Genomic DNA, 19306 nt, shown 5'->3' on the forward strand with positions numbered 1-19306 from the left:
AGGTTTCCATATTCACAGTATCTGATATGGTGCTGACCTCTATCAGAGTAAACTAGTATGAGGCGTTTTATATTGAGAGAGAGAATCAAATACGAATCTGTAAAATTCCACATTTTTCATCAAAGATCTATTCTTTGAGACTTATGTCATTATTATTATTATTATTAATAAATATAAATGTTTTTATATATATATTCCCTTCAATGAAATACGTGGTTTCTTACGCTTTAAGATACATGTTCCAAAAAAAAAAACTTTTTTCAAATATGTTCACTTTAACAAATACGTGATGTTTCTTACGTTTTAAGAAACATGTTCCAAGAAAGAAAAAAAAGTAAAAAGTAAAATATGAAGTTTAAGCACGAATGCGAGGCGGGTTGTGTACGCGCGAGGGCAGCAGCGCGAGCTCTACGTCGGGTCGCGTTGTGTGTGACGTCACGCGCGTGAGCTTTGAAAATAAGCGCGAGGAGGAACCGTCGCTGGAATCGCGAGCTTTCGCAGGGTTTTTTTCCGGATAAACATACAAACAAATCAACAAAACTCGCCGTGTTTCTGATACACCTCAGCATGGCGCTCCTGACTCCGTACAGTAAAGTCCCGGAGCTGAACACCGCGACTGTGCTCGTGAGTAACGCGCCTCAGCTCAGCGCAGCTCACGGAAACGGTTTATAAAGCTAATACAACAATACAACGGTTTTAATGTCTTTATATTTATCTTCACAGCTGGTTGAAAACGAGGAGGAGCTGCAGTCCAAACTAGCCAACGCCTTAGTGCGAAATGAGAACGATTTCAACGTCAATGTGTGAGTGTGTCTAGCGATGATTATTATTATTATTATTATTATTATTATTATGCTGCTCGATATGTGTGATAGGGATGGGCGTATCGATACTCAAACAAAAAATATCGATACTAAGGTGTGTTTTATTTACCAGTGGTTTTGTTAATTTAACAAACAAATAATAATGCGTACCATATGCATTGAATTGGACGAATAACCTTTGTTGGCGAGTAATTGTGTAGGACATAACTCTGTTCCTGCTCATCTGGACACACACATGTTGCAGGACAGAACTTCTCCATCACACAGAGAGCGTTCACTCACTGCTGACAGTGCATTCAAACTGTGCTGCGGCTCCCAAAAGCATCACAAGAAAGCATTAAAGCTTTTGGGAACAGCAGCCCTGAACAATGCTTATCAGAGGACAGAAGGACAGAGTTATTTCACAATAAACAAACTGAAATTGTAGCCTACATAGTTTGTGCAATTACAATTATTTAAACTGAACGTTGAAAGATAATACTGATCATGTTCTGTTCTGTAATGTTAATATAAATAATACGCTGTCAGAATAAAAAGGTTGCATTTTATGCGTGCAGCAGCCGGTCACTGGCAGTCCCTGATGAAAATGAACCATGGTTTTACTAAAGTGACCGTAGTTCAACTGTAGTATTTATAGATTTGAATCACGTGTAAACAAAATACATATCTGAACCATGTGCAAACAAAAATATAACCTAATAATTACAATTAAGGCATATTGAATGTTAAAATGCGTTTTAAACATGAAGTTAAGTGGTTTTCATTATCCATTTTACTCTTAGGCATTTAATACATTTTTCGTAATTTAAATTTTTTGTTAAATAGTATCGGTATCGGCGATACTGCCTTGAAAAATATCGGTATCGAAAACAAAATAAGTGGTATCGCCCATCCCTAGATATGATGTATTTCATGTTTAAGCGCGTGTAAATGTTCCTGATGTGTTTCAGGCGTTTGGCCAGAAAACTCCCTCTGCCCGTTGAGAACAAGGAAAGCCGTCCTCGCATTGATTTAATAGTGTTTCTAGTGAATCTGCTGTCAGAGCGCAGGTACACTGACCTCTCTCGCTCTTATCATTGACTGTGAGTGCACAGTCTTCTCTCTCTCCCTCTCTCTCTCTCTCTCTCTCTCTCTCTCTCTCGCTCTTATCATTGTCTGTGAGTGCACAGACTCTCTTCTCTCTCTCTCTCTCTCTCTCTCTCTCTCTCTCGCTCTTATCATTGTCTGTGAGTGCACAGACTCTCTTCTCTCTCTCTCTCTCTCTCTCTCTCTCTCTCTCGCTCTTATCATTGACTGTGAGTGCACAGACTCTCATCTCTCTCTTTCTCTCTCTCTCTCTCGCTCTTATCATTGACTGAGTGCGCACAGACTCCCCTCTCTCTCTCTCTCTCTCTCTCTCTCTCTCTCTTTTTTGACTGTGTGTGCGCACACACTCTCCTCTCTCTCTCTCTCTCTCTCTCTCTCTCTCTCTCTCTCTCTCTCTCTCAGTCTGCAGTCAGTGGAAAGCTCTCTCGCCCATCTGCACTCAGACTGCTTCCTGGGGAAAGTGTGTTTCTTGGTCACTGATGGTGAGTTGAGAGCCTTCTTCAACAATTGTAAATGTGCGCACACTCATTTTTGTGTCTTAGTTTTCCACAAAAAAGAAATTCAAAGTATTTGTGAAAATGCAGTTATAGTCACATACACTCAATGTTGGGTGGGTTACTTTGGAAATGTAATAGGATACAGATAACAAATTGCTCAATTTGAAATGTAATAAGTAGTATAACTATTTCAATTACTTTATTAAAGGGGTCATATTATGCTGCTAAAAAGAACATTATTTTGTGTATTTGGTGTAATGAAATGTTTATGCGGTTTAAAGTATAAAAAACACATTAGTTTCCACATACTGTACATTATTATTTCTCCTCTATGCCCTGCCTTTTTGAAACGTGTTGATTTTTACAAAGCTCATCGGTCTGAAAAGCGAGGTGTGCTCTGATTGGCCAGCTATCCAGTGCATTGTGATTGGCCGAATACCTCAAGCGTGTGACGGAAATGTTACGCCCCTTAACACACTGTGATGCCATGTCCGGCCGGAGCGATGAGACAAAAACATTAAAACCCATTATAAACGCATTATGCAAATCTTCCCACACAGTGATGTAGATATGTGGGGGCGTGTTAGAACGTGCCATTTTAGGTAGGCGTGGCTGACTCTTAACTTTTATAAAGAATATCTCTTTGGATTTGAGACTTTAGTTTTTGCAACTTTACAGATCTTCTTTATGCACCAAGAGCTTGTAACACTCCAAAGAGAAAGGAAAAATTGAAATTGCATCATATGACCCCTTTAAAGTAATGTAACTGATTACTTTTCTAAATTTCTAACGAATGTTTTCAACTATTATTCATTTTCAAACATGTGAACCAGGCAGGGTTAACCTTACAGTAGAGCTCAACACCGATTACCTTCATCACTTGAATTAAGATTATAATAATTTAATTTTAAAGCACAGCCAGCACTAAATCAGACGTTAGCACCTCTTTTCACTTTGAGATATTTCTGAGGAAAAATACAGATTTAAAATCATAACAAGATGTAGCTTAATAGCTATGATACTGTTTTTGAAATCAAATCTTTGCATAGTTATGACAGGGAGCGCTGGCATCTAACAATGCCTTGGAAAAACAAAACAGTTCATCTTAAAAAATAAAGCATACATAAACCCAAATAGAACATTAAAGTTATAAAATAAGCATGAGTCCTATTCTGTGTCCTAAACTCCTGAAACATTGGTGTCTCATATATTTAGAGCAGTCACTGCAATTTGGGAAAGAAATCGGTCAAAATATTTAGACGTTACCCCGTTAACATTTTCATAAGTAACTAATTTAATTACGCATTGTTTCTCAGTAACTGTAACGAGTTACTCCCCAACACTGCACTCAGAAAAGCTGAAATAGGTTGCTTTTTATATTTTTATTTGTGTAGTTCATGGCATCACACAATTCTGGCTTTTAATCTGTTTTCACATAAGTCCCATTTTGTAACAATGTAGCAAAATGGTAACATAAAATAAATGGTTCACATGTTATTTGGTTTGACCTCGAGATGGATGAGCAACATTTTCTGAAGGTCAAGCACCTTCTTTTGCTCATCATGTACTTAAATGGCATGAGTTTGAGTGTTGTGTTATATGTACATTGTACCATTTATAAGTCTGGGCTCAGTAAGATTTTAATGTTTACAAAATAAGTCTTTTCTGCTCACCAGAGCTGCATTTATTTTATTAAAAATACAGTAAAAATTGTGAAATATTATTACTATTTAAAGTCACTAATTTCTATGTAAATGTATAGTAAAATATTATTTATTTCTGTGATCAAAGCTGAATTTTCAGCATCATTACTCCAGTCTTCAGTGTCACATGATCCTTCAGAAATCAATCTAATATGCTGATTTGTTGCTCAAGAAATGTTTATTATTATTATCATTGTTGAAATCAGTTGTGCTGCTTCTTACTTTTGTTAAAACCCTGATAGAGTTTTATTTTCAGGATACTTAGATGAATAGAAAGTTCAAAAGGACAACATTTATTTGAAATGGAAATCTTTCATAACATTATAAATGTCTCTGCTGTCACATGTGATCAGTTTAATGCATCCTTGCTGAATAAAAGCATTAAGTTTCTTGAAAAACAAATCTTCCTGACCCCAGACGTTTTACCTGCTCTCTGAGTGCTCAGTCTGTCAATGATTGTCAGAAGTGTTTGTGAGGTCAGTGTGTTTTACATGTGTGTCTGCAGCTCGCAGCGGCTTTCACACTCAGGAGCGTTTGGTCAGCGTAAGAAAACTGGCTGCTTCACATCAGTGTCCCGTCCTCTGCGCCGAGCACAGGGTAAACACGTACGCACACAGACACACACACACACAGAGACAGACACGCACGCACACAGACACACGCACATGCAGAGACACACACACACACACAGACAGACACGCACATGCAGAGACACACACACACAGACAGACACGCACGCACACAGACACACGCACATGCAGAGACACACACACAGACAGACAGACACACACAGATACACAGACACGCACGCACATACACACACACGGTCACCTCAGGCAGATGTGTGTTACGGCACGTTACTCTCCTCTCTCTGTCTCTCAGACGGCAGATGGTGTGAAAGCAGCAGCCGTGCGGCTCCTGAACATCTTGAAGGTGTCGGCGGGAATGTCGCCCATAGCAACCACCGCCCTCTATCTGTCCTCTCTCACCCGCTGCTCGGTGACCTCTGACCTTGAAGAGGACTGACCTCCAATAGGATCAATTAAGAACTACATTAAGACTCAAATTCATTACTTTGAATTTCCACACAGGAAACACAAGTTGCAGATAATCACACTGGACTGCAGATTAGTTCACTGTTATTTTCACATCACTGTCCATGAAATTTACCTTGCCATGGGACTTTATTAAATACTGTGTGTTTTCATGGCTGCCCAGGGTTCATATTCAGCTCTTGTAATGAATTAACACATCCAAATCAGCAGGGGGAGCAATTGGGTAGCGAAGGAATCGAAGGAATTCCTTGGGTAGCGAAGGAATCCTTTTACAATATTTATAAATACAATAATTGAATTTTTATTGAAATGAATTTCATTTCTTACATATATTTACTACAATACTAGTAAAAAGTTTGGATGTACTTGGTGAGCTTACTATTATTATTATTATTAATATTCCCATGTTTTCCCAGTTTTAATGGCTTAACTATTATAAAATAAAAAAGAATAAGTAAATAAGTCAGAAATTGACTGGTACTGAACCTATAAATCAATATTGTTCTTGCCCTAAAATATCTTAATACCCAATAATTATGTTCGTAAAAACATATTTACTATATGTGTCTTGGAGCATTTTTCCAGATTTTTTGATGGCTAAAAAAAGTTAAGCAATGATTTGTGAGATTAAATGTGTCTACTCCAGTGTTATTGTAGATACTATTATAGTTTCTATTAATTGTTTGAATTCGTTTTTATTTTTTCTTCTGTTTTCATCTTAATTTTAGATAAAGTTTTAGTCATTTTGTTGTGTTTTTTATTAGTTTTAGTTTTTTAATGCGCACAGTTTTGATTCATTTTTATTTCAGTTTTAGTTATTTTAGTATGTTAAAAATGGGAAATATTTCTCTGGCAATATACGTTTATATCAAAATATGTTTATTCCATTTTTATATATATATTTTATTACATTTCAGTTGCTGTTTATTTATGGTTTTAGTTTTTGTTAACTTCTCTTTTTGGTGCACTACAGTAACCTCATCCCAGAATCCTCTTATTCCCCCTCGAATCTTTTGCGTTTCTATGACAACCTCACCTGTTGCAAACCAATCCTATCGGTAACCCGAGTCCTGAATAATGGATGTACTTTGCGAAGAAATGACAAAAAGGCTTTCTGGCATCTTACCTGTGCTCTCTCTCACTCGCCCAACCTTTCCGTTGGCTCCCTCGTGACTGACCTCATTCGACAATCTCTTCTCTGACCACTTCACACACGGGTCACAGTCCAGATATCCTCTCACCCCACAGACACACAGAGAGCCTCGACTGTCACGAAGAGGCCATCGCGGTCTAATTTTAGAGTCTTTTTATTGTTCATGAATTGGGCTTGAACCTACCAGCTTTGGGAAAAACGTTCTGTATTTTGGCTTTAACTATAAAAGTCATTAAAGTTCCAAATTATAGGTCTGTTATTCTCATGAGGTCACAGACTGAGACGCCGCTTCAGTTCATTCTCAGTGGCTTTGTGTCATATTGTTCCATGATCTGCTCTGCTGGCGTCCATTAGAGTCCTTCACAAACACCTCTACAGTGCAGCCGTCCCTCCAGAGAACTGCCTTTGTCCCACTCGACATTCTGTTACTGAATAATGCAGTGTGTGTGTGTGTGTGTTCACATGCTGAGAGACTGGCAGAGCTGGATGGCAGTGGATGCGTTTCTACCTGCACGTACCACTTTCACACACATTCCTGCTCTTATTTATGGCCAGGTAAAGTGTGTTTGCTAAATGAAGCATCACTACTGGTATTGATCATAGTTACTGATCTGAACCAACCCCTGCCAGTAAGTGTCACCTGAAATCATATGTCTTGGTGAGAAAAGCTGTCATTTTGGGTAAAGAAGCTTTAATACAATGTATATTGTCAAAAGCATTACACAAGTTCCTGTGTCTAAAATGTCAGAGTCCAAATTCATTCGCAGTCTGAGTCCAAGTACCTCAACTCTAAAAATTGACTTGACATTCGGAGCACCTGGTAACTGCAAAGCAACACCCTAGAAACCATCCAGAAAATGCATAGCAATGTGTTAAAAAAAACCATGCCACAAATTCTAGCAATGACATAGCAGCATGATAAACACCACTTGGAACACCTGGCAACTGCATAGAAATGCCCTAGCAACCATCAAACTCTAGGAACCATGTAAAACCTGCTTCGATCAACTGCATAGCAACGCCGTAGCAACCATGTAAAAACATTAAAAACCACTTAGAACACCTGGCAACTTCATAGAAACACCCTAGCAACAAGAAAACTCTAACAACCATGTAGAAACATGTTAAAAACCACTTGGAACACCTGGCAACCGCATAGAAACGCCCTAGCAACCATGTAAAAACATTAAAAAACGCTTTGATCACCTGCCAACTGCATAGCAACGCCGTAGCAACCATGTAAAAACATTAAAAACCACTTAGAACACCTGGCAACTTCATAGAAACACCCTAGCAACAAGAAAACTCTAACAACCATGTAGAAACATGTTAAAAACCACTTGGAACACCTGGCAACCGCATAGAAACGCCCTAGCAACCATGTAAAAACATTAAAAAACGCTTTGATCACCTGCCAACTGCATAGCAACGCCGTAGCAACCATGTAAAAACATTAAAAACCACTTAGAACACCTGGCAACTTCATAGAAACACCCTAGCAACAAGAAAACTCTAACAACCATGTAGAAACATGTTAAAAACCACTTGGAACACCTGGCAACCGCATAGAAACGCCCTAGCAACCATGTAAAAACATTAAAAACCGCTTAGAGTGCATAGCAACGCCCTAGCAACCATGTAAAAAACATGTTAAAAACCGCTTAGAATACCTGGCAACTGCATAGAAATGCCCTAGCAACCATCAAACTCTAGGAACCATGTAAAACCTGCTTCGATCAACTGCATAGCAACGCCGTAGCAACCATGTTAAAAACCACTTGGAACACCTGGCAACTGCATAGGAATGCCCTAGCAACCATAAAACTCTAGAAAACATGTAGAAAATGTTAAAAACCAGCCTGAGCAACCAGCAAACGCTAGCAGCAACCATGTAAAAATGTCACAAAACCGCTTAGAACACCTGGCAACTAGATAGAAACGCCCTAGCAACCAACAAACTCTAGCAACCATCTAGCAACATGTTAAAAACAACTCAGAAAACCTAGCAACATCTTATCAATGCTATAGCAACAATCCATTAAAAAACTGAGTAAGTGCACAACAATGTGCTGAAAACCTATTAGAGCACCTTAAAACGGCATAGCAACACCCTGGCAACCACCTAGCACCGCTCTAGTATTGTGACGGTGAGATTAGCATGATTAGGAACGCATATCATTTCTTATTTCAGTGTTTCTGTGTGTTTTGAGAGTACGTGATCATCATCCCGTTTTGACTGTGATTATCATCATATGCCTGCGTTATAATGACACAAGCCTCGTTCTGAGCTGGTTGTGAGCTTGAATGGAGAGTCTGTTTCAGATGGACTCTCTGGAGAGCTCCAGATATCTCAGCTTTCCTGCCCTGCCTCTTCCTCTCACAGTAGATAATACAGGATGACACTGAGCTTCCTTACAAACACACACACACACACATTCAGTCAGGAGATGGTCAGAAACCAGATGCTCTTCCAGCAGACCTGCGGAACAATGCTGGCATTGAGAGGAGAAACACATCAAACCACCGCTTGATTCTAGAGCTCAGAGGAAAGTCTCGATGCTCAGACGTCACTCTTTTGTTGCTCAGGAGACTTTGTTTGACTATTAATTTGATGTTTCTCTTAGAATTTCTTTCGATAGAAAAATTCAAATGGGTTTTAGATACCACAGAACTGCAAAAATCATCCTCAACATCCCCTATCCTACAGTTTAAAGGGCTGCTATATATTTTCATAAATAAAAGCCCAATTGACAGGGAAAAATTATAGTATGAATATGTATAAAATATTATTTGGTAGTACTTTTTAAATGTATTCTTTTTTCATTATTTGTTTAATAATTTCTTTTAATTTTTAATCTGTTTGTCATTATTTATTTATTCGAATCTTTTATTTATTTGTAACTTTTTTTATTTTAATCTAATTTTACTCATTTTTTATTTATCTTAATCTGCACACGCACATGCAGAGACACACACACACAGACAGACACGCACGCACACAGACACACGCACATGCAGAGACACACACACAGACAGACAGACACACACAGATACACAGACACGCACGCACATACACACACACGGTCACCTCAGGCAGATGTGTGTTACGGCACGTTACTCTCCTCTCTCTGTCTCTCAGACGGCAGATGGTGTGAAAGCAGCAGCCGTGCGGCTCCTGAACATCTTGAAGGTGTCGGCGGGAATGTCGCCCATAGCAACCACCGCCCTCTATCTGTCCTCTCTCACCCGCTGCTCGGTGACCTCTGACCTTGAAGAGGACTGACCTCCAATAGGATCAATTAAGAACTACATTAAGACTCAAATTCATTACTTTGAATTTCCACACAGGAAACACAAGTTGCAGATAATCACACTGGACTGCAGATTAGTTCACTGTTATTTTCACATCACTGTCCATGAAATTTACCTTGCCATGGGACTTTATTAAATACTGTGTGTTTTCATGGCTGCCCAGGGTTCATATTCAGCTCTTGTAATGAATTAACACATCCAAATCAGCAGGGGGAGCAATTGGGTAGCGAAGGAATCGAAGGAATTCCTTGGGTAGCGAAGGAATCCTTTTACAATATTTATAAATACAATAATTGAATTTTTATTGAAATGAATTTCATTTCTTACATATATTTACTACAATACTAGTAAAAAGTTTGGATGTACTTGGTGAGCTTACTATTATTATTATTATTAATATTCCCATGTTTTCCCAGTTTTAATGGCTTAACTATTATAAAATAAAAAAGAATAAGTAAATAAGTCAGAAATTGACTGGTACTGAACCTATAAATCAATATTGTTCTTGCCCTAAAATATCTTAATACCCAATAATTATGTTCGTAAAAACATATTTACTATATGTGTCTTGGAGCATTTTTCCAGATTTTTTGATGGCTAAAAAAAGTTAAGCAATGATTTGTGAGATTAAATGTGTCTACTCCAGTGTTATTGTAGATACTATTATAGTTTCTATTAATTGTTTGAATTCGTTTTTATTTTTTCTTCTGTTTTCATCTTAATTTTAGATAAAGTTTTAGTCATTTTGTTGTGTTTTTTATTAGTTTTAGTTTTTTAATGCGCACAGTTTTGATTCATTTTTATTTCAGTTTTAGTTATTTTAGTATGTTAAAAATGGGAAATATTTCTCTGGCAATATACGTTTATATCAAAATATGTTTATTCCATTTTTATATATATATTTTATTACATTTCAGTTGCTGTTTATTTATGGTTTTAGTTTTTGTTAACTTCTCTTTTTGGTGCACTACAGTAACCTCATCCCAGAATCCTCTTATTCCCCCTCGAATCTTTTGCGTTTCTATGACAACCTCACCTGTTGCAAACCAATCCTATCGGTAACCCGAGTCCTGAATAATGGATGTACTTTGCGAAGAAATGACAAAAAGGCTTTCTGGCATCTTACCTGTGCTCTCTCTCACTCGCCCAACCTTTCCGTTGGCTCCCTCGTGACTGACCTCATTCGACAATCTCTTCTCTGACCACTTCACACACGGGTCACAGTCCAGATATCCTCTCACCCCACAGACACACAGAGAGCCTCGACTGTCACGAAGAGGCCATCGCGGTCTAATTTTAGAGTCTTTTTATTGTTCATGAATTGGGCTTGAACCTACCAGCTTTGGGAAAAACGTTCTGTATTTTGGCTTTAACTATAAAAGTCATTAAAGTTCCAAATTATAGGTCTGTTATTCTCATGAGGTCACAGACTGAGACGCCGCTTCAGTTCATTCTCAGTGGCTTTGTGTCATATTGTTCCATGATCTGCTCTGCTGGCGTCCATTAGAGTCCTTCACAAACACCTCTACAGTGCAGCCGTCCCTCCAGAGAACTGCCTTTGTCCCACTCGACATTCAATAATGCAGTAATGCAGTGTGTGTGTGTGTGTGTTCACATGCTGAGAGACTGGCAGAGCTGGATGGCAGTGGATGCGTTCACGTACCACCGTACCACTTTCACACACATTCCTGCTCTTATTTATGGCCAGGTAAAGTGTGTTTGCTAAATGAAGCATCACTACTGGTATTGATCATAGTTACTGATCTGAACCAACCCCTGCCAGTAAGTGTCACCTGAAATCATATGTCTTGGTGAGAAAAGCTGTCATTTTGGGTAAAGAAGCTTTAATACAATGTATATTGTCAAAAGCATTACACAAGTTCCTGTGTCTAAAATGTCAGAGTCCAAATTCATTCGCAGTCTGAGTCCAAGTACCTCAACTCTAAAAATTGACTTGACATTCGGAGCACCTGGTAACTGCAAAGCAACACCCTAGAAACCATCCAGAAAATGCATAGCAATGTGTTAAAAAAAACCATGCCACAAATTCTAGCAATGACATAGCAGCATGATAAACACCACTTGGAACACCTGGCAACTGCATAGAAATGCCCTAGCAACCATGTAAAAACATTAAAAAACGCTTTGATCACCTGCCAACTGCATAGCAACGCCGTAGCAACCATGTAAAAACATTAAAAACCACTTAGAACACCTGGCAACTTCATAGAAACACCCTAGCAACAAGAAAACTCTAACAACCATGTAGAAACATGTTAAAAACCACTTGGAACACCTGGCAACCGCATAGCAACGCCCTAGCAACCATGTAAAAACATGTTTAAAACCGCTTAGAATACCTGGCAACTGCATAGCAATGCCTTAGCAACCATCAAACTCTAGCAACCATGTAAAACCTGCTTCGATCAACTGCATAGCAACGCCGTAGCAACCATGTAAAAACATGTTAAAAACCACTTAGAACACCTGGCAACTGCATAGGAATGCCCTAGCAACCATAAAACTCTAGAAAACATGTAGAAAATGTTAAAAACCAGCCTGAGCAACCAGCAAACGCTAGCAGCAACCATGTAAAAATGTCACAAAACCGCTTAGAACACCTGGCAACTAGATAGAAACGCCCTAGCAACCAGCAAACTCTAGCAACATGTTAAAAACAACTCAGAAAACCTAGCAACATCTTATCAATGCTATAGCAACAATCCATTAAAAAACTGAGTAAGTGCACAACAATGTGCTGAAAACCTATTAGAGCACCTTAAAACGGCATAGCAACACCCTGGCAACCACCTAGCACCGCTCTAGTATTGTGACGGTGAGATTAGCATGATTAGGAACGCATATCATTTCTTATTTCAGTGTTTCTGTGTGTTTTGAGAGTACGTGATCATCATCCCGTTTTGACTGTGATTATCATCATATGCCTGCGTTATAATGACACAAGCCTCGTTCTGAGCTGGTTGTGAGCTTGAATGGAGAGTCTGTTTCAGATGGACTCTCTGGAGAGCTCCAGATATCTCAGCTTTCCTGCCCTGCCTCTTCCTCTCACAGTAGATAATACAGGATGACACTGAGCTTCCTTACAAACACACACACACACACATTCAGTCAGGAGATGGTCAGAAACCAGATGCTCTTCCAGCAGACCTGCGGAACAATGCTGGCATTGAGAGGAGAAACACATCAAACCACCGCTTGATTCTAGAGCTCAGAGGAAAGTCTCGATGCTCAGACGTCACTCTTTTGTTGCTCAGGAGACTTTGTTTGACTATTAATTTGATGTTTCTCTTAGAATTTCTTTCGATAGAAAAATTCAAATGGGTTTTAGATACCACAGAACTGCAAAAATCATCCTCAACATCCCCTATCCTACAGTTTAAAGGGCTGCTATATATTTTCATAAATAAAAGCCCAATTGACAGGGAAAAATTATAGTATGAATATGTATAAAATATTATTTGGTAGTACTTTTTAAATGTATTCTTTTTTCATTATTTGTTTAATAATTTCTTTTAATTTTTAATCTGTTTGTCATTATTTATTTATTCGAATCTTTTATTTATTTGTAACTTTTTTTATTTTAATCTAATTTTACTCATTTTTTATTTATCTTAATCTGCTTTTATTTGTATTTGATTTTTATTTAATAATTTTAATCCATTTTTAGTTTAGTGTATTGTGTATTTATTTTTATTTTAAGAAACTTTTTATTTATTTTGATCTATTTTTTATTTATTATTGTTATTTATTTATTTTTAACAAATGTGTTATTTTTTTAAACAAATATTTCCACAGACCCAATCACTCCATTTATTTATTTATTTATTTTAAACAAATACATCACTCCACTGCGGCCCGCTGTTTGAAAAGCCGGGGTCTAGCAAAGAAAAGGAAAATCATCTAAGTAAAAAAACTCAAGTCTCCATTCACTCTCCTTTCAATCTTGTTGCTTTCTAGGAGAAACTGGGATATTAGAGCTCAGGCTGATATGCTTTATATGTCAGCTGTCTCGTGTGTGATATCATGTGGAGCTTTCAGATATGAGGTCAGGTCTCCAAACACTCGACTACGAGACAACTAAAGGAAGACAGAGAGAGACAGAGAGAGAGTAACTGTTGTCATGTCTGGTGTGACCGAGACAAATCCCCCGGGAGAACTTAACACATGCTCATGACATCTCTTAACACAACTGTAAAGTAAAAGCAAATGGCAGTCGCGGAGCAGGAAACCTCTGTGGCTTCAGTCACGTCCACAGGCGTCCTGGAATGAGATTTGCCAGGGATGGAAAAGCGCGAGTGGCCGTGACCTCGAGCGTGTGCGTTTGTGGACGGCTGCAGATCAGCCTGCAGTTTTCTGAGGATAAAGATTTGACAACTAAAGGAAGACAGAGAGAGACAGAGAGAGAGTAACTGTTGTCATGTCTGGTGTGACCGAGACAAATCCCCCGGGAGAACTTAACACATGCTCATGACATCTCTTAACACAACTGTAAAGTAAAAGCAAATGGCAGTCGCGGAGCAGGAAACCTCTGTGGCTTCAGTCACGTCCACAGACGTCCTGGAATGAGATTTGCCAGGGATGGAAAAGCGCGAGTGGCCGTGACCTCGAGCGTGTGCGTTTGTGGACGGCTGCAGATCAGCTGAGAAATAGTGGCCAACGGAAGAACATAAACAAGAGGTCGAGGTTTAGCAAAGAGTAAGGGTCACAATGTCATAAATAAAGCTCAGATCAGGCCAGATGAGTTTAGCATGTGATTGCACAGCAGCTTAGAATAAAGCCGTGTTGTCAAACGGACCGTAAACGCAAGCAGGCGTGATCCTTCAGATGATTATGAACAGCAAAACAGCCCAACCGCAGTCATACTGCAGCCATAATTCATCTAATATTTTGAATAAATATATATACAGAGCTGGGCAGTAATTGATAACATGTAATCAGATTCCAAAAATTAACTTGTGATTAGATTAAATGAGTTACTTTTATATTGACTACATGATTACATATTATTCACACAATAGCAATAAATTATTCACAATAATATTGATTCCCCTAATTCCTCTTTTTCACCTTTTAAATTTTCCGTTCTAAAATAGCCTGCCACTTATATACGCTCAAAGGCTTGAGTTTGTGGACATTCACACAGAGACCAGTCACTAGTCAGGTGCTAAATCATTTCAGGTTAAAAAGTATTTTAACACTGCGTGAACTACTGATGAACACATGAATTTTTATATAAATTATCAGGTTATTCAACCATGTATTTCTGTGTCTTTGGAAGGCTTTTGTCTTTCAAACACATTAAATGCACAAATTCACAAACTTTTGTATCATCTGATCCTCTTTTACCTAATATATTTTTATTTGGAGTACCCCTGAGATCATTTAAAATAAATAATTGAATATCACATTTGCGTGTTCACAGTTCTCTGATGTTGGGTATGGCCACGTGACATGCAGGTAAACAAATAAAATATTTAATTAAAAATTTTTGGGTTTAATTCATTATTAGCTTCTCATTAAATTCAAAATCCCGAACTTAATTCGGGAAACCTTGACGTAGTATAACGTTTAATGCACTTCATGTTGTTAATAACAATGAATGGAATATATTTCTGTCTTTGTATTTTTATATCAATATGGTACAATATTATCATATTTAAATCAATGTGATAAACAAGTTAGGACAAAAGTAATCTGATTATATTACTTAAAATGTGTATTATAATGGATTACGTTACTAATTAAAATTTTTGTCATGTAATTTGGAATCAATAACAGATTACAATTTGTAAGTAATCTACCTTCTTGTGTGTGTGTGTGTCTGTGTGTGTGTGTGTGTGTGTGAGAGAGAGTGTGTGAGTGAGTGTGTGTGAGAGAGTGAGAGTGCACGTTTTTGTGACAAATGAGGACATACATTTGTACAATGACAAAGGTATGACAGGTATTACAAGGAGAAGGTGACTTTTCAGGACATTACCCCATGTCCCCACTTTTCAAAACGCTTATAAATCACACAGAATGGAGTGTATTGAAAATCTGAAATAGCAGAAAGTCTCCTGTGAGGGGTAGGTTTAGGGGTAGGGTTGGTGTAGGGCAATAGAATATACGGTCTGTACAGTATAAAAACCATTACGCCTATGGGATGTCCCCACTTTTCACAAAAACAAACCTGTGTGTGTGTGAGTGTGTGTGTGTATTAAATCAGCTGTGAAAAACCTTTAAATTCAAATTTTTTTTGTTGCTATTTTAGTCCAATTATATTTATAGAAATAATGTCAATCACCTATGAGGTGATTTATGAGGTAATAGTTCAGTTAGATTTCCTAGTTTACCCTTTGAATTGAAAAATATAATTTATTTTCGTTTATTTTTTTTTACTGTTTTTGTGTCTGTTTATAATAATTCAGCAAATAGTGAGTGACAAAAGTGAGGTTTTTACTCCATGAATGACAAATAAAGACACAATTCAGTTTTTCAGCAGACAAAAGCGACGTTTATTAATAAGTGTTGCTAAACAAAAGTGAAGCAAATGATTTGTAACGCAGGTTAATAATAGTAAGACAAAGCAAGTGTAGAGAAACCAATATCTATGGCCTTTCAAAATAATAGAGGCGTCATTAGAATTAAACCATTTTGATTGTCATTTTCTCCCAAACTGAAATTGTTTTATTAACGTGCAATCACTCGAGTGCAATTCAGATGAAGTTTAGTCCTAATCTGATCAGATCAGCTGACGCTCTAAACCTGACGTGATTGGCTCGTTCCAAGGCACATTTACCTTAATCCAGTGTTGGGCTGGTTACACAAAGAATGTAATATATTACTCATTACTAGTTACTCCTCTCAAAATAATACTGTACTTATTACTTTCTGGCAACAGTAATTAGTTACACTACTAGTTACATTACTTTTTCCTCACGCACCACAGAAGTGGTAACTGTGTATCTTCCACAAACAATTCTTCTAGAATGTTACTAACAACATATTTCTGCTTCATCATTTGACCAAAATCCACATTGGATCGCAGTCAGAAGTTATTACAAACACTCAATAGTGATTGATAGTGACATTCAAGTAGAAGTGTTGTATTAATCTCATTAATTGTCATGTGTAGCTTGAAGCTAACTGTAATTTCTCCATATACGACTATATTTCATTGTATTTTATCAAATCACATAAGTTTGTACGAAACTGTTTCATTTTCCAAAAAGATTTTGAATTATAGTAATATAATGTACCACATGCTGATCAGAGGTATGCCAGAGTAAAGTAAAGCCACAACTTACACAACAGTGCTCAGATCATCTTTTTTTCCTGACAAAATCAATACAGTGCAATATTTCTATCTTCTGAATGTAAGATTTTCCATATTCCAAGCTTGCCTGCTGCACTGGGGACATCACATGCATGTGCGAGTCCTGAAAATTATGAAAATAAATCTAGGAATGATTTGATTGTTGGATTTTAAATCGGTGGGGTTGAGGCATTGAAAGTAACTAAGCTGCTTTATGGATGGTAACTGTAATATTATTACTGAAATCTGATTAGTAATTAGTTACACTTCTAGTTACTGCAAAAAGTAATATTATTACAGTAACTGATGCTGCGTTCAAGTCCTCCTGGGACGTTCGTTCTTATGAGTTGACAAGTCGTAATTACGACGTCAGGTGCGTTCAAGTCAGTTTAGTCGGCACAAGATGGCGGTGTACCCCCTTTTAATAAATTACAAGAAAATACAACAGGGTCTGTTAACTCTGCTTATAGAAAATGAAGAGCAAAGAATTCGCATCAGGTGTGTTTTGCGTTTTTAATATTTTTAAAAAGTAATTTATGAAGCCACTTTAATCTGTATCGCATAAAAACTTCATCTAAACTGTAAATTTAAACAAAAATTTACCGTCAACTACAGACGTTGCATCCATGGATTCCGCCATGTTTCTCATTGACATGCCCCCAACTCAGAAACTCTGGGGTTAAAGAAAATTTCGAGTTTCCCAATCGTGATAACGACTTTGTGGTGGCGTTCATGTGCGTTCAACTCGTAAATACGATCTCTCCGACATGACTTGAACGCACCATGAGTTACTAGTAGCTAGTTACTGCCCAACACTGCCTTAATCAGGACAGGCGCCATCTTGGATCTAACGCAGATGAAAATGAGGCTGCGCGGGATAGACTGTGCAAGGTCCAGTCCAGTAGGGGGCGGTAAATGCACCTTTCAGTTGGTTTGCCAACCGCTAATAAAATTTTTAGAAGAAGTAGTAGACTGTGCAAGGTGTTAGATCACGTGATTTTCAACAACTTTCAAATTTTTTTATTGAGTTTGTGTCTAGAGAAAGTTGTATTGAGTTTCGTCAGCTGAACAACCAGTGTGTTGTCAACAGTGCAGTCCAGTGAACGCGCTGTAATTACTTCAGTTCCAGCCTCGTTTTCATTCCCGTCAAAATCAAAATGAAACATGGCGCTTGTCCTGACTTAACAGTTGCATGTTTATTTGGGTTTTAGACATGATTTGTTCTCTGCGGATAGTTTTTAATCGTATTAGCTGCATAGTAATTTCTACTGACTAATGCATGAGCAAGACAAGCGTTGTTTCTGTGATGCCGCTGAGTTCGTGATGCTCAGCGTGTCGTTTAACCGGCGAATCCGATCTCCTTGTAGTAAGCGTCGATGTCTCCGATCACGGCCTCCATGACTCTCCTGAGCGCGCTCTGTCCGGCCGCGTCCAGACCCACCTTCTCCGCCATCACCTTCACCAGCTCTCCCGTGATCAGCTGAACACACACACACACACACACATTAACTGTGTCCCAAATGGCGCACTATACACTACGCACTTATGCACTATGTACTCAGCCATGTAGTGTATGAACTTTATAATGTTATTGTGTCATTAATCATTGGAATCTGATAGCCCCTCCCCTTGTGCTACGTAATTAAAGCTGCTACAGTTGAGTGCATGAAGTCAAAGCCACTAGAAGGCAAGCCTGCAACCTTTAGCCAAAAAAAGCATACCGGCTAATGCTAACCCTTCTGCTTTGGAAGTATGTGGGAAAGGAGACCAGAGGCCGGGTTTTTAATGAATGGATGTCATGGAGGAGAGGCTTCACTATGCTGAATAAACAGCTTTTTAGAGGAAACGGCTTATTTAATGAACCGATAATCTAATGCTGCTAATCTTCAACATGTTTTACACTAAACAATACTTTTAGATTGAACTATTTTTAGAGTTTTAATTATTGTACTATTCTTTTTTATATAGAAATGATGCACAGCATTTCTCTGTAATGAAATATAACTTTTACAGTTAAATAAAAGTATATATATATATATATATATATATGAAGAGTAAAAAATTAGATGTGTATATATAACATTTTCTTTACTTATCTTCCTTTTTTATGATGTATATAGATAGTTTCATGATTATACAAAATATTATTTAGATATATAACATACAACATTCAAAATCAGTCACTTATGAGGTGAGCTATAGTAAGAATAGTTTACTTTTAAGTTTAATTTTGTCTTTTTTGCAACAAAGTATGCACGTAAATTAAAATTAAACAATTTATAATAACCTAACATTCTGCTCTTTCATTTCTTATATATATATATATATATATATATATATATATATATATATATATATATA

The 19306-nt window shown here is 37.7% G+C and overlaps 1 protein-coding gene across 1 annotated transcript; it reads left to right on the forward strand.

Annotated features, from left to right (window-relative positions):
- The first annotated feature begins 392 nt into the window (after window positions 1-392).
- On the forward strand, window positions 393-5415 carry pane1 (proliferation associated nuclear element). The gene is made up of 6 exons (XM_016289811.1): window positions 393-624; window positions 724-803; window positions 1775-1873; window positions 2313-2392; window positions 4616-4707; window positions 4993-5415. The coding sequence occupies exons 1-6, from the start codon at window positions 568-570 to the stop codon at window positions 5134-5136; spliced, it is 552 nt and encodes a 183-aa protein (XP_016145297.1). The 5' UTR covers window positions 393-567; the 3' UTR covers window positions 5137-5415.
- Window positions 5416-19306: the final 13891 nt, after the last annotated feature.

This window comes from Sinocyclocheilus grahami, unplaced genomic scaffold, assembly GCF_001515645.1.
Source record: "Sinocyclocheilus grahami isolate Dianchi unplaced genomic scaffold, SAMN03320097.WGS_v1.1 scaffold252.1, whole genome shotgun sequence".
In the NCBI taxonomy this organism is placed as follows: domain Eukaryota; kingdom Metazoa; phylum Chordata; class Actinopteri; order Cypriniformes; family Cyprinidae; genus Sinocyclocheilus; species Sinocyclocheilus grahami.